The sequence below is a fragment of the Orcinus orca genome, chromosome 9, assembly GCF_937001465.1.
Source record: "Orcinus orca chromosome 9, mOrcOrc1.1, whole genome shotgun sequence".
Taxonomy (NCBI): Eukaryota; Metazoa; Chordata; class Mammalia; order Artiodactyla; family Delphinidae; genus Orcinus; species Orcinus orca.
Genome location: NC_064567.1, coordinates 80,944,487 through 80,959,914, shown reverse-complemented (window position 1 = coordinate 80,959,914; position 15,428 = coordinate 80,944,487). Strand labels below are relative to the sequence as shown.

Below are 15,428 nucleotides of genomic sequence, written 5' to 3'. Positions count from 1 at the left end.
TGTGAGGAAACGGACATAAATTATACATAAAAGCTTAAATTAAATTTCCAGGCTCAAAAGCTTGGGAGTTCTATACATTTTTCAAATCCTCAAACTCAAATGTGTATTTATTCCACATGTGACTGATAATGAATAGATACACTTCTCATATACACGGAGTTTTTCCACGTCAATATAAAACAATACAAGTGTTACATAGCTGTACCAGTGATTTTATGGCAGTAGTTGTGTTATCTTTGGATTTAATTTCAGGTTTAAATTCAGGGCAATAGTGCTTAAATAGTAAAAGAAGATAAATGAAGCCAGAAACAAGAAACAAACAAAAAATATACGGAACTCAACAATTAGAACATCTGCATGCACAAACCATACAAAACATACAGCTATTAAATATTAACTTCAAATTTGTATGACTGAAATGGCCTAAAAGAACATGGCAAACATCATATTGTGTATTCTATTTCTTATACTGGTAAAAAAAAAAAATGGAGACATAAATATAATTTTCAATAACCAACAAGGACCTACTCTATAGCACAGGGAATTATATTCAATATTATGTAATAAACTTTGAGGAAAAGAATCTGAAAAAGAATATATATATATGTGTGTGTATATATGTATGTATAACTGAATCGTTGTGCTGTATACCTTAAACTTACATGATATTGTAAATCAACTATACATCAATTAAAAAAATTAAAAAATATAATTTTCAAGAACATATTGTAAATGATAGAAGAATACATCAAGAAATCTAAAGCAACATTTTATAGAAATTTCAGAGTTAAAAATCTTATTAAAAATATCCCTCCAGCAAAGAGTGCTTTAAACAATTTTTCTTTTCTAGAAACGTCGCTTTTTATGAATATTGCTTTACCACTAATATCAATTATCATTATTAATATACACATTTTAATTTAAGAATAAACCTGACTTAATTCTTACCTCATCTTGAGATTTAACCAGGGTTCTGAATGTTTTTTCTCCGCTTTCTCCATCTATCATTTTATTTCGAATCTAAGGGAAATTGAAACAATTACTTTATAGCAGATACTAAATTGACCTACTGAAGTGTGGAAATATTCTTTTAAAAGTTACCACATCATTATTTTACATTATCTTAAAATGATAAAAACATTCTTAATGAAATATTTTCAACCAGTCATTAATTTCTGAAATGTAATTAATAAAAGTGTTCAATTACTTTATGGGATTGATGGAGGGGAAACTGAGACTTGAGAGGTTAAATACAATTACAGTTACTTAGTGGTATGAGAGTCCAGAAACCAAGCTCTTCAACATTACATGATCCTACTTTATGCTGTCAAAATACTTTACAACAAATATTCATTATTTACCTAAAACATCCCAGCACTATGCCTCAGTCTAAGGTACTATGATAAATAGATTCTCTTGTTCTACATTGAGGGAGTAAGGTTGTAAAGTGTGTAAAGCAAGTATTTAAATTAAAACACACTGTGACAAACTGTAAAAGAAATATGGTGGCCTTTGAATAGAGAAGAGAAGGAGTTCATTCATCTGAAAGAATCTTAAAAATCTCTGCTCTGGCGTGCAAGAGCCAGGTTCAAATCCTGGTTCTGCTATTTACTAGCTGAGTAACTGGAGATAAGCTATTTAACCTCCTGTACCTCAAACAGATCATCAGTACAACAGATATAATAACAATAACAATGTACCTATTCAAAGGCTCTTGAGAATCCATGACTGACACATATCATGTACTCAATAAATGTTATTATTAATGATTATCCCTATTATTATGGAAGGCCCTCTCGGAGGAAGTGGCATGCAATTTTGGTTTTGAAATAAAATAGAAACTTTCTGAGTATAGAGTACTAAGACAAACATGGCAGCTTCTTTCCTCATGTTGCTTATTGGGTGGTTGGATGATTAAATTCCCTGCAACTTTTCTTTCAACTCTATGGCAACGTCCTCCTCTCTATGTTTTTTATTGAAATTTACAAGTTACGTTTGTATTGAAATACTGAAAATAACTCTACCTGTGGAAGGAGAAAGAAAAACACTAAGGTCACACCCAATTTAAAATATTTATTCCTTTTCATATGATCTTTCGGATGAGAGAGCCCAGGATCTAGAAATTTTTAAAGATAAAAAACATTCATCTTTGTGTGTATAGTACCTAAGACAGAACCAACACAATGAAGCTGCTCAACAGATCCCTGTGGACTGGAAGGACACCAGCATCTGAGCTGAGGGTGCTGTTCAAGCTGACTGATTGCACTCACCTCCACTTTAATATCATTCTCTAATTCTGCATCAAGGAAATCCAAAGTTACTGGCTCCTGAGATTTGGGGTTCTACACAGAAAATAGTAATTAAGCATATATGACATTGTAAAATGATACTGTATATAGAATAACTCAATAGATATTTAAATATGAAATTAATTCCATAAAAGTTACTTACCTAAGGTATCTTAAAAAGTTGACAAAATAATTATATAAAGGTATATTCTTTCATATATATTTAAAAATAATAATAAGTAGGCTAGGGATTTGAGCTTTAAGTATAGCAGACAAATTTTAATTAATAACCAACTGAAGAGTTTTGAGTCCTGTGTTAGATAGGACATTTATAATCACAAATTCTGTGGCAATATGACTTTTGAAGATCCACTTACAGATTTTATCTTTAATTGGGATGTGAAAGGAGCAAAATACAGCCATGTGGATAACATATTTGGCAATAAAACAAAGGCGGTGTGTAAGTAATATACATTATTTGTATTCCATAAACAATAAAATTATATGAGGGAAAATGTTTTAAAAATGTTTGAATTTGCTAAGGAGAACAAACTCTTCTAAATTTATTTTTCCTTCTTCAAATGCATAAAGAAAAGATGCAAGTTTGCTTCATGTATTTGAAACTCAGAAATTTTACAATATATTTTAATGAGTCAAATTAAGTCAATTTTGTAAGATAAAATTTATGGTAAAGTCATAAGGATTTTAATAAAGATTAGCTATTGTGATTGAAGTCTAACTTGAATAATAACCCCTAGGTTCACTAAATACTGTTTTCCTGCTTTACACGTCCTACTGCTGCTTCTTGCTGGTGTGTAATAAGAAATCAAATTCACTATGGAACAGGCAGATTATTTATTTACATAAACATATCAAATGAAACTGTTAACCTGGTAAATTTACCTCACATGACATTTAAAAAATTTCTCAATCATAAAATGAGGATATCAAAATATCTGATAAACAAAAATATACTATCCTCTTATAACACTTACTAAGTAATGTAACACACCATAGTAGAATTTCAAAGTTCACTAGAACATAAAATCATAATAGGTGTCTATTATTTTACAACTGTAAAAATTTAGAAACTGGATTTTTAATATTTACTAAAATAAATACCATCAATATATGATAACTAATTAGACAGAAGTAATAAATAAATAGAAATTATGCTGTATTAGTGCAAGGTCACTGGAATTTTAAAAATTTCAGCCTCACAGGCTCTTCCAAAATACATTCAGATCATTATTTTAAACAATGTTTTAGTAGGGCTGACTACCCAAGACAATGCCAATAATTAAAAATGTATTAAAATTAAACATATTTATTTCAAATGCTGAATGACACAGTATACATGGCATGTATTTATTTTATAATAAAGACAAAAATGCCTCCAAAGAGTAGCTCCATTTAAATAATGAAAATATATGATTCCCATTGGTTTTGATGAATGGGGATTCTTAAAGGCAAATTAAAACAAAAAACCCAACTGTGTCTGGCATTTTTATTAAGAAAATATTCACTGCTTATGAACTTCATATCTAGATTCACAAGGTTCTAGAATATTGAAAGTAAGTATTAGATTGTTCAATAGGTGAAAATACTGATCACTGTTTAGGCACCATCTTATTGGCTCAGAAGCAAATACTCTTTGGAAAAGTAATATTTTATAAGAAGAAAATAAAAGTCAGCATTGAAAATAATTCTAGTCCTGTTTAAAAAACAAAACTGAGAAAGTTTCTATCAAAAGGATACTCTAAAGCTGACAAATTATTCTGAATTGCTTAAAGTCTCATGAAATAAATTATCTTTACACAAACACCCTCACATCAGTATTAAAATTTTAACTCACCACAAAACAAAGTCAAAATAAAATGATAAAATGTAAACGTAAATAAGAATATTATCTTACATGCAATGGATAACGCATAGCATGACCAGACCCAAACAGCATGCATGGAGGAGGCATTATCAGGAAGAATTGGCAATATGAAGATCACGTCCCAATCCAACATACAAAGACACAGACAGGAAAAGGAAATCATAAAAGAAAAATGTCAATGCATCACTTGTACTTTTTAAATGGCAATCTGGCTGACCATTTTTTAAAAGACTCATTACAGCTACAGTGATTGAAAAATTCAAAAGCAGAACTCTTCTCATCAGAAAGCACCAAGAGAGGCTTGAGAACTGGAATCCAGTCCCTGCACTCCCAGTACTTTTGTTTGATGTTTTAAATATCTAACAATTCTCATTTGTAAAATTTGAATATCAGCTGATATAAAGACCATACCATTTGTGGAACTAAAGTAAAAGGCACAAGGCAATGTTGTTAAATTTTAAATTGAAATAATGAGTAGTTGGTATTATTAAAAATACTACATAGCTCAAAAAATATTTTCCAAGTTCAGACGTCTCGTGTGGTTGCTAGTTTGCCATTTGGAGTTTCCTTGGAAGGAAAACAAAAATAAAACAAACCATTTTTCAGGTTGTTTATTTTTAAATTATATCACAATATTTACATGCAATATTTGAAAGTACGGCAAAACTAAAAATTCACTAAAATGTACATGACTGCAATGAGTATAATCCAAGGTAATCCACAAAAAGAAACATGCAAGAGGAGTAACATAAAACAATTTAATAAATCAAGAAAAGACATAAACATAATTTTAACCTCTACAGGAATCACAAAAGAAATGGAGACTGATGCAACAACACAAAATTCACATTGTCATAGAATTCTAGAGCTAGAAGGAAACTGAAGCTTCTATTAGTCCATTGGCTCTGTACTTTAGAATTACCTGGGAACTTTAAAACTATTTCAGAAGCCCGGCTCCCATCCCTGGTCAAATTAAATCAGAATTTTCAGGAGATGGAGCTGGGGATCGATATATGTATTCAATTTCCTAGGAATATACTGTGTAGGATAGGAAACAATTATTAGTTTAATCTTCCTGCTTTTCAGATGAAGAAACTGAAGTACTATGGGGTTTAGTGAACTACTCAAGGATATAGTGTTGGCTATAAGTAGAACAAACTGGAACTCAGTTCTACTAATTCATAGCTTAATGATCTCTTAATATCACACTACCTCTCCATTATAACGTCACCAACTTTTTAAAAGAAATGATAGGATTACACAGAAAACCTTAAGTCACATTGAACTTTCTCTGAAATTTTGAAATGCTCTTGCTAAATTCTACTAAACTACAGGAAGTATCCGTTTATGCTGATTATTTTTAGTGCACTTATAGAAATAAGCATACATAGAATAATGTTGAAATATGTTGCCATCAGAGAAAAGATTTTGTAGTAAGTTTGCCAGATAATATTTATTTGCAATTTTGGACATTTTTAATTAGCTGAAGGGAACTTCCTCTAACTGCTAATCCGAAAATACACTTAGAAATCCAAAGAAATTTTGGGTTACATTGTGTGGTTTATAGAAATTATATATTAGAATTGTATTTTTATTTCCACTAAGGAGTTAATTTTACAAGCAAATTGTTAGGATTACATGGATTTGACACTAACTTCACAATATATAATAACAAATCTATTTTTTAGAAGCCATTTAATTGCGATTACTCTGATTATCATTGTTATTACATCATTTGCTAGCAATCTTTAGTCAGCAAATGCATACCCTCTGCCATCATTAATAACATTTTTGCTCTGGCTTATTGAGAAATGATGCTCATCTCCATCTCATGCTCTGGAAGCTTGCTGTCAGGAAAGGCAGCATTAATCATATGCTTTTAGGAAGAGAAGCTTAATTGCAACTCTGATTTAGCAAATTTGAAGGCACTGCTAACTTCATTCACAGTTACCTGAACATTTGGTCTCCTTTTTCTTAAATTAATTGTTGGTATACCTACACCAATAGGCTGAAGCAACAGAAAGATGGTAATTCATCATACTACATATCAACATGGGTAAGCGTTCTATCCTGTCATCAATTTTGGTCAGATATTTCCTTGATCAGAAACAGGTATCATCAAGCTCATGATGAGTCAATAAATGAAAGTTCAAAAGTATTTTTAGTGAATAAAATATGTAATGCTAGTAAAAATGCTCAAACTTTTTTCTAGCAAAATGACTAATGTTTTCCTTTTATTCCTAGGGGAAAAAAAAGTGAGAATGTAGGAAATGAGAAAGATGGTTTGTCTCAGACAACTTCTTTGTTGATTTTATTTTATTTTTGGCCGCACCCCATAGCTTGAGGGATCTTAGTTCCCCGACCAGGGATCGAACCCAGTCCCACCGCAGTGAAAGCGGCGAGTTCTAACCACTGGACTGTCGGAGAATTCCCTATGGTGATTTAAAAAACGGAAAAAACAGGAATTCTTTAGAATGTATATGATTCAAATGTGTTAAAATATAAATACGATAGGATATTAAAAAGTCAGTCTTAAACGTTAAAATTTGTGCCTTTGTTAGTGACATCAAATGTTACATCCATGGAACAAATGAAGAATTCAGTCATAACACTGTAGGTTTATTTTAAATATGGACTTCTAAAATGTAAATTATGCACAATTTCCTTATACAATAAATATTTCTTTAGACTGATAAAAATGAGGTTTTAATAAGTATACCTAATCTGGTTATTTCATTGAAACACAACAGAGGAATTCTCAAATGCATTTTGGAATAAAGGAGGACACATAATTCAGCATTTGTCAAAATGTGGTCATGGTGGAGACTTTGAAAAGTCTCTCCGAGAAGATAAGTAATGATTCCTCAGAAAATTAGATATGCAAAAGATTCACAGCTACTTTATTTTCTGATATTCTTAGCTTTAGGACACTTGTTCTGCCTTCTATAAACTTCAAAATTGTATTGAAACAATGTGAATTAAGATTACAGTTTCAAGAAGAAAACAAAAGGCATTCAGCAAAGGATACCTGCGTAAAATTAGACTTTGATCTTGTTAAATAATAATGGATACTATGGAATGTAGCATTATTTTCCTTTATTTCTATTGGTGAATTTTGGATGCAAAAATTAAGATTAATTTTGTTAGTATACTCTCTAACCATATTGGTCCTCTGTATTTGTCAATTTCTAAAACAACTATCTTATACTATATCATCCTTTATCAGGTTCTTGTATCTGTCTGTATAGCAAGCACTGTCACCCACCAAAAGAAATTATAATATTTAACCTGTTAATGATGAGAATTGATAAGCATATTAATTCACAAGCATGAATTTCTGAAAAAAATAATACATTGATTGTTCAAACATTTTATTTTTAATGGTTTTCTAAAACAATATTTTTTCTAAAAGTTTTTTCTGTTGCACACTTGTTTATAATAATCTCCTATGTTAAAAATATGAAAAGCTAACATAATCCTGAAGAAAAATCACCTGGGCTTTAATAAGAATTTCTAAAGAATTTATATTTTCTTTGTAACTTTACGAATTTTAGTAAATTGATTATTCCAAATATGAGTCAAATATATGTTAACAGCATTCAAATAGTAATAAAATACTTTCTACATAAATACTGATTATTAGCATAAGAATGCAGAAAAGGGGAAAACCCTTTTCAAATAATTACCTCTAAATGATGGTTTTATATATATACATCATACGTGATTATTCTAATTATTATTTTTATTTTGTCTATGACATATTTTAGTTCTTTCTGGGGAAGGAGTTAAGACTTACAATCATAAAATGTCCAACTACGTAAAAGTTGGGATCCTTCACACCCTTCAGCACATTACATTATTACTGCATTTAAATCACTTTACTTACAGGAATATAATTTAATATACACTGGATATACAAACATAATACAAAATAATACTGTAAATTTTAAAAACTCTTAAAAAGACTTAAAAATTTTCAATTATGGAAAAATCAGAGAATGATTAGCCAATCATGAACAACTCTAAGAGGAACTTAACATGATATGTTTTCAAAGAGCTGTGATAGACTAATAATGTGAAAATATGCTTATACCACATTTACAATAAAATAACAACTTTAAAAATAATGCAGGGTGATCAGCAGCTACATACGATTAGCAAATATTTAGATCATGATGGATTTTATATGGAAATAAGTTCCAAAGTGAGAAATAAAATACAGACATTAATTAAAACCACTCAATATGTTTTTACATTCAATATTAATGGTTCTTAATTATTACTTTTTGAAGTTTTTAATGACCCAACTTTGTGTGTGTGTGTGTGTGTGTGTGTGTGTGTGTGTGTGTGTGTGTGTATGCACATACATACTTGTATGTATCCTAAAACATCACTAACATTAAATCTCCATGCCTGGGGAGAAGGAAATAATATGCATAAGTCTGTATATATTTCCATCCAGCATGGTTTAAAGTATCCTTAATATTATCTTCAAAGTTAAACAATAACTTGAAGATGCTTATAAATTAAAAATATATAAGGTTTTGCCAATTTTACTTCTGGATAAATAAAGTTTTTTACCTGTGAAGCATTAATGAAAAGTGAAATGAGTTGGATGAGACATTTAGGAAAGTATTTTATATCTTGGGAACATAGGCATAAAGATTAGGATAAAATGGTTTATGTATGGAATTTTATCACTTCCATATAACTCACTGATTAATAAACCCTTCCCATTTCTGAAGCCCATCCCATTTGACTTTTTCTTTTTGAATTTCATACATATCTTTATAAGCCTGGCAGATGGAAAGGGGAGATAATTACCAGGAAAAAAAGGGCAATGCAAATGGCCTACGCATAGAGGAACATGAATAATGATCTCAAGTTCACACGTATCCAGGCCATCTCCTTCACCACCTACAGCCTAATCAAAATACCAAGTGGGATGTGTGAAGCTCAGGCCCAGGAGGTGATAATGGCTGCCTCTGAGATAGGAATATTGGTTAGCTGGATAGTGGATAGAAACATTTCAGAACTAAACAGGTAAGAGAAAACAAAAACTGTTTTCACACCTTCATATATTATAAACTGTGGTCTAGTCATTTATAACGTTACAGGTATAATGCTCCTTTATACTTAGTGCTGTATAGTGAATTTAAAACTGACGAACCTTTTAAGAACATTAATCATTAATTGTACAGAACGCTAATCATTGTAAATAAATTATATACATACCTTTGGCTGAAGATTTGGATGTAATAAAACATAACCATTAGGATCAATTGCAAAATAATAGCCATTGGGGCACAGCTGAAAAATAATAAGAAACAACCTTAAAGATTCCTGAGTCGCAATCAGAAATCCACATTCTTTAAAAAAAATTTCTTAAATACATATTTTAAAGCATAAAGAAAGATAACGTGATATCTTTACACTCTTTTAAGAATCCTTTTAAATATTAATTCCTTTGCTAAGATAACGGCACAAAATTTTTGAGAATTCCTTTTAAGTGCTTTAAAAACAAGCTAAATTAGTACAGAGTTTTAAACCAGAAGTTACCAACAGAGTAAACTGCATCTTACTGTAAAACGTGGTGTCAGTCTTTTAATATCTTCCAAAGACACATCAACTCCCATCACACCAAGAATCAGCTGGTTCTATAATAAGACAGTAAAAGGCAGTGTATTTTCTACCGAAAATTTACATATTTCTACACAATTATTATATACGTTCATCCTTCTGCTTGACAATGGTTGTATTCCATACTAGCTTAAACATATATATATATATGTAAGGGTGAGGCACTTTTGCTATCAACTTGCAATGATTCTCAGCTTTGATTATATTCCCACAACTGTATCATTCTTATTTAGCTTAAAAACTGAAATCTTGATGATTAAAGCTAAAGTATAAAAGACATAATGAAATTTTAAATTTGATACTTCTTGTACTAATACTTAATTGCTGTACAGTCAACAGCTGTAGGGGGGGGTGTGTGTGTGTGTGTGTTTGTGAGTGTAAACTAACTTTTTGGTATGCTATGATTAAGAAATCACAAAAATGTCCAGTATAAAGTTAATTAGGCAATATGGAATGAGAAAACCATGAATTTTTGCTGCTGATAATACCTGTGTATACGTGAAAAGTACAATATGTGACCTTATTTGTAATAAAACAGCAGAAATTCTTACAACACTATCTCTGGTTGCTGCTAACTTCTAAATACCAAACAATGGGCATCACAGTTTTAGTTGCAAATCAAAAAGGCCATGTGGTAAACTGTTATCATAATCTTCTATGGGACATAGGATGTGAATGGTGTTAAAATTTAGAATCAGGAATTTTCATCTTAAATGTAATTATATAAATTATAAATCAAAACGTTACAAAGAAAATCATAAAATCCGGTTAATAGTTATCACAAGAACATTTTAAATTTTGTGTAGGTGCACAGAATGAGAAAGTCATGTCAACAACTGTGCTCTTTTCCCATGAATCAACCCTAGTCTGAGCAAGTACCCCAAATTCAAGCAATCCCTTAGATAATCTACATGAGAAGTTAGAGAATTACTCCCTCCTGAGTTATGGTGACTAGAACCAGCAGATAGTTAAGAATGGTAATGGGCCCCCAAAGAGGAATGATCAATGTTTTCTATGGCCACATTATTAAAATAAGGAGTTCCACTGACATTTATAGTAAGTAAACAAACAATACTTTAGTGCAACCGACTTCATTTCATTATAAACTGGAAATAAATTTCCCTCAAATCAGGAATGTCAACCAAACTATAAAATGAGTATTTAGCATTAAAAAATCTTAACTTCTCCCACATTCTTAAATTCCTTCTTATGTAAGCTAAGAAACAGAAATGTAAACCTACTTTTAAATCAAAAGTGTTTTTAAAAAATGAGACAATTTAACAAGTACAAAAGACATATTTTTCAAAACCTGTAGAACTTCAAGTTGGTAGCATTATATTACATTGACAATATTACCAGCACTATAGAAATCAAGATTTTTAATGAAACTCATTAAGTATTTTTCCTGAATCGTAAAAAAAGAAAAAAAAATGAGAACTATCATTTAAATCAGATCCTTATGTTACATGACAATTAAAAAAACTATCCTTTGAATGTAAGTTGGAGGAGCAGTGATTCTAAAAAGATACCTATACACCTGATACAAACATCACCATGGTTTTTTTCTTTGGATTTTTCTTTCTGAACTCCAAGGATATCTTAGATGCATTTAAAAATGTGCACACGAAAGTACTGTCCATTTATCATGTAATTACTCCCGGAGTCTGAACTTGTGTTCTCATCAAGTCATAGTTAAATAGAGTTAAGTTGAATCTTGGCTCTGGGGAACTGAGAACTTGACCTGCATTTCCTTTTTCCCAGGTGGTTATCACATAGGCAGCTGCTGCCTTTTACTTCCCGCCTCACGAGACAGTTACATTGTATGTATTTCCTTATAGAAATATCTTATCCACACTGAGCTTCAACGTCATAGCTTATCATTTATTATTATTAATTTTATCAATTAACTTTTAACCTTTAAGTTTGTCTTATTTTCATTTTGGCCGGTTATGTTGAAGACCGGAAGAGTTCCAGTAATGACAAGTCCCAGTTCCTTAAAATAGATTCAGAGAGAAAAGTCAAATTAAAATTACAATTTAAACTTTATCATTCTGCATTAGTTTTTGATATCTGACAGTGCATTTTAGTTACTTTATAAACAGCCACAAAAAAATTAGTAATTGATTTTGAAAGCTTACTTTTTAAAAAGGCAATGAAATGCCTTAGAAATAAGCAGGATCTAGTAGGCAGTTCTTTAAGCATGCAACATCTAAAATAACATTCTTAAGACAGCATTACAAACAACTATAAAAATCAAATTACACTAAGCATTTCAGTAACCCTGCCCCTCCACTCTTTTTTTCATAGTGAGTGATAGTTCACCTAAAAGTGGGACCACCATGAGCAGAGTGATATTAAAATATTGTTTCAGGGACTTCCCTGGTGGCGCAGTGGTTAAGAATCCGCCTGCCAATGCGGGGTACGTGGGTTTGAGCCCTGGCCCGGGAAGATCCCACATGCCGCGGAGCAGCTAAGCCCGTGCGCCACAACTGCTGAGCAACCCCCGCTCGCCACCACTAGAGAAAGCCAGAACACAGCAACGAAGACCCAATGCAGCCAAAAATAAATAAATTTATTAAAAATATATATATGTTGTTTCAAATGATTTATTTAACCTTCCTTTCTTTTTGCTTCATTCTTAACTTTTTTCATGCCCTAAGCCAAAGGCTGCATGCTAAACCACAGATGTGTAGCAGAATAACATTATAAACAGAAAAAACATGCTACTGATACTGCATCTCTGGGATATTCTAGGTAAGTATACTACGACGTTCAAAAGAAGCAATATTGCTTCTAAATACTCTCCAAAATAAATAGTGATTTTTGACAAAGTGAAATGATGCAGACAAGACAACTGCAAGCATCAAATATGAAAGTCCGGTCATGAAGCCTTTTAGTATAATAAAAATAATTAAAATTAAGGAAATGACTACACGTAGTTGGCTGTATGATATATACATGTTGGCTTTCTACTTAATCCTAAGGAAGAACATGTGACCATGAAAAATCCTTAATTGAATATGCAAATTAATATTTGCAATGAAAACTGTCCACCTCGAAGAAAGGCAGATTACAGATAATTCAGAAACGTAGTATCCAAAAGACACCAAAATCCACGGATGTTCAAGTCCCTTATATAAAATGGGTAGTATTTGCATATAACCCAGGCACAACTTCCCATAGACTTCAAATTATCTCTAGATAACTTATAATACCTAATACAATGTAAATAGTTGTAAATACAATGTAAATGTTATGTAGACAGTTGCCAGTGCCTGGCAAATTCAAGTTTTGCTTTTAAGAACTTTCTGAGATTCTTTTGTCCTGAATGTTTTCAATCTGCAGTTGGTTGTGCCTACAAACATGGAACACACAGATATGGAGGACCGACTGTATATGTATACGCACAGTTTTAAAAATGGTAGCATGGTATAAGATAAGGTATATATGGGTGCACTCTTTTTCTTTGCATAACTTTTATATTTACAGAGAATACCATAATTTGCTTATGGTAATATGTGCTCCCCAAATGAGATATTAGTGTTCTAACATATTAGACAAATTTATGAACTTATTTGTGCCTGACTTCCATTTTCTCCCTCCTTCATTAAACAGACCAAAAAAATTGTACTCTATTCCAAGGCACTGTGCAAGTCTCTAAAAAAGAGAAGTAAAATAAGATTTCTGCCTCCTGGAATTTATTTGATGTTTAGTTTTTAGGGTGCAAATCTTTTCATCTCTCTAACATAAAGAACCTTACTTTGTCTCCCAAATAAAATGAACCCTCCACAATTTTGTCCCAGTCTTGGTTCTGTTCTCATCTCCCATTATCTCCAAAAGTGACTGAGGTATCATTCTTTCAATATACCCAGCACTTCTCCAATTTTCATACTGCACCTCCCTTCTCTGATTTCACTACTCATCACCAATTTTAGAAACCTTACCTAGACTCATATATTTAGCTAACATGACACCAGCTTTTTAACCTCACTCTACTCTATCCCCAAATATATGGCCTTCTTTCTTCTGATTTCCAGAGCTCTCTTCGTTTTTCTCATTATATTCATTACATTTTGTGTTGGATTATTTTTACCTTTTTCTTCTTAAAATAACTGTTAATTTGATCAGCATATATTTTGAATCTGCTATGTGCAGAGATTATAAACAAATACTTAGAAATGAAAGACGGGTCACTTTTTATTCTCAAGTCAGTAAAATGAATGCTCTGTATATCCACTGACTAGACAATTCATTGGCTTCATTTGTTTCCTTTTTTTTTTACACTTAGTTTCAGCTGGTAGAACAGCATATTTAGAACCCAAATCTCTTCCTAAAGTCATTTGTGCTATCAGTAAGAACCTCACCAACAAGGCAGACATGCTGGTTAATGAACTTCTGGTCATAGGAAATACAACAGGGCATAGTTATCGACTCCTCCTATCATACTTTGTCCTGTGATGGATTTGGATACGTGAAACATTTTGACCATAGATTTAGTTGACCATGTGACCTTAAATAAATATGTGATGTCAAGGAGGAACACTGGACAGTAATTTTAGTGAGGGCTTGAGGTAAGCAAGCTTCGCTTTATCTTTCTCAGCACGCAAGGCTGCTGCTAATAGTGCCTATTTTTCCTCTAACTTCCTGTGTATGTTTATTTTACAAGAACCAAATGATAAGTAATTCTAAATGGATTGCATTCTGCCCTTTGGGTTCATCATTGCATTCAGAAAAGTAGTATCAGCATATAATTGAACTCCAAGTAGGAAAAGCGGTTACTGAATTAGCATTTACTTTTCAGGGCTTAATATTTTAAGTCTCTCCAATATATTACATTAGTAAAATTGTTCATAAAGTCTTCCCTAATTAAGTTAAGCGTATGAGTTAATCTTAAATATGATAATTACTATTGATAACTTTCATACCAGGAAAGTAAAAATTACATTAAAACATGATTTCCCAACTTTGGCCCTATTCATATTTTGAGCTGGATAATTCTTTGTTGTGTGTGTGTAGGTGTGTGTGTTGGGGGTGTGTGTGACTGTTTTGTGCATTGTGTGGGATATCTAACAGCATCCCTGGCATCTATTCATTGGATGCTGGTAGCAACCCCTCCCTATTCAGTCATGACAATCAATAATACCTATGGATATTTCCAAATGACCTGAGGGGCAAAATTACCACCAGTTGAGAACCACTGCTTTGAAATTTGGCATACCTGTACTAAAATTTCTATTGTGTAGTGGACAGATTAACATGCTTTTATTTGTTATTTCACACCAGATTTGATCACTTCAATGGCTATTTCCATAAATATTTGGGGTTGAATCTAAAGCAAGAAATTATATATGAAGAGGTGGTTAGGTTTGTGATTGTTCCAGGATAGAGTAAGATACTTTCTATTTAACTGCATGTACTTTTCTGAGTTTTGTTGTCTGGTTTGAGATATGGAGGATATACATGCTTCTGCTAGCTGAAGTCTATTTTAAAAATACCTTCTTCACAATTCCTGTTCAAAATCTGCAGTAATAGGTACTAATTTATGTGACTTTAGTATTATTTTACATAAAAATTCAAAAAGTTATCAAAATGGTCTTAAATTCAAGATTAGAGGT

General features: G+C 31.7%; 1 protein-coding gene across 4 annotated transcripts in view; it reads right to left on the bottom strand.

The window, feature by feature from the left end:
• Nucleotides 1-15,428, bottom strand: part of CACNA2D1 (calcium voltage-gated channel auxiliary subunit alpha2delta 1) — a 514,372-nt gene that overhangs the window by 62,149 nt on the left and 436,795 nt on the right. For 2 of the 4 annotated variants that reach the window (XM_049714933.1, XM_049714934.1), the window contains 6 exons: nt 11,729-11,806; nt 9,756-9,830; nt 9,409-9,483; nt 6,125-6,181; nt 2,271-2,342; nt 949-1,020 (listed from right to left, as the gene is read on the bottom strand). In XM_049714933.1, coding sequence (XP_049570890.1) covers nt 949-1,020; nt 2,271-2,342; nt 6,125-6,181; nt 9,409-9,483; nt 9,756-9,830; nt 11,729-11,806 — 429 coding nt within the window. The remainder of the gene's footprint in view (nt 1-948; nt 1,021-2,270; nt 2,343-6,124; nt 6,182-9,408; nt 9,484-9,755; nt 9,831-11,728; nt 11,807-15,428) is intronic. The other 2 variants (XM_033439986.2, XM_033439996.2) reach the window with 2 other exon arrangements.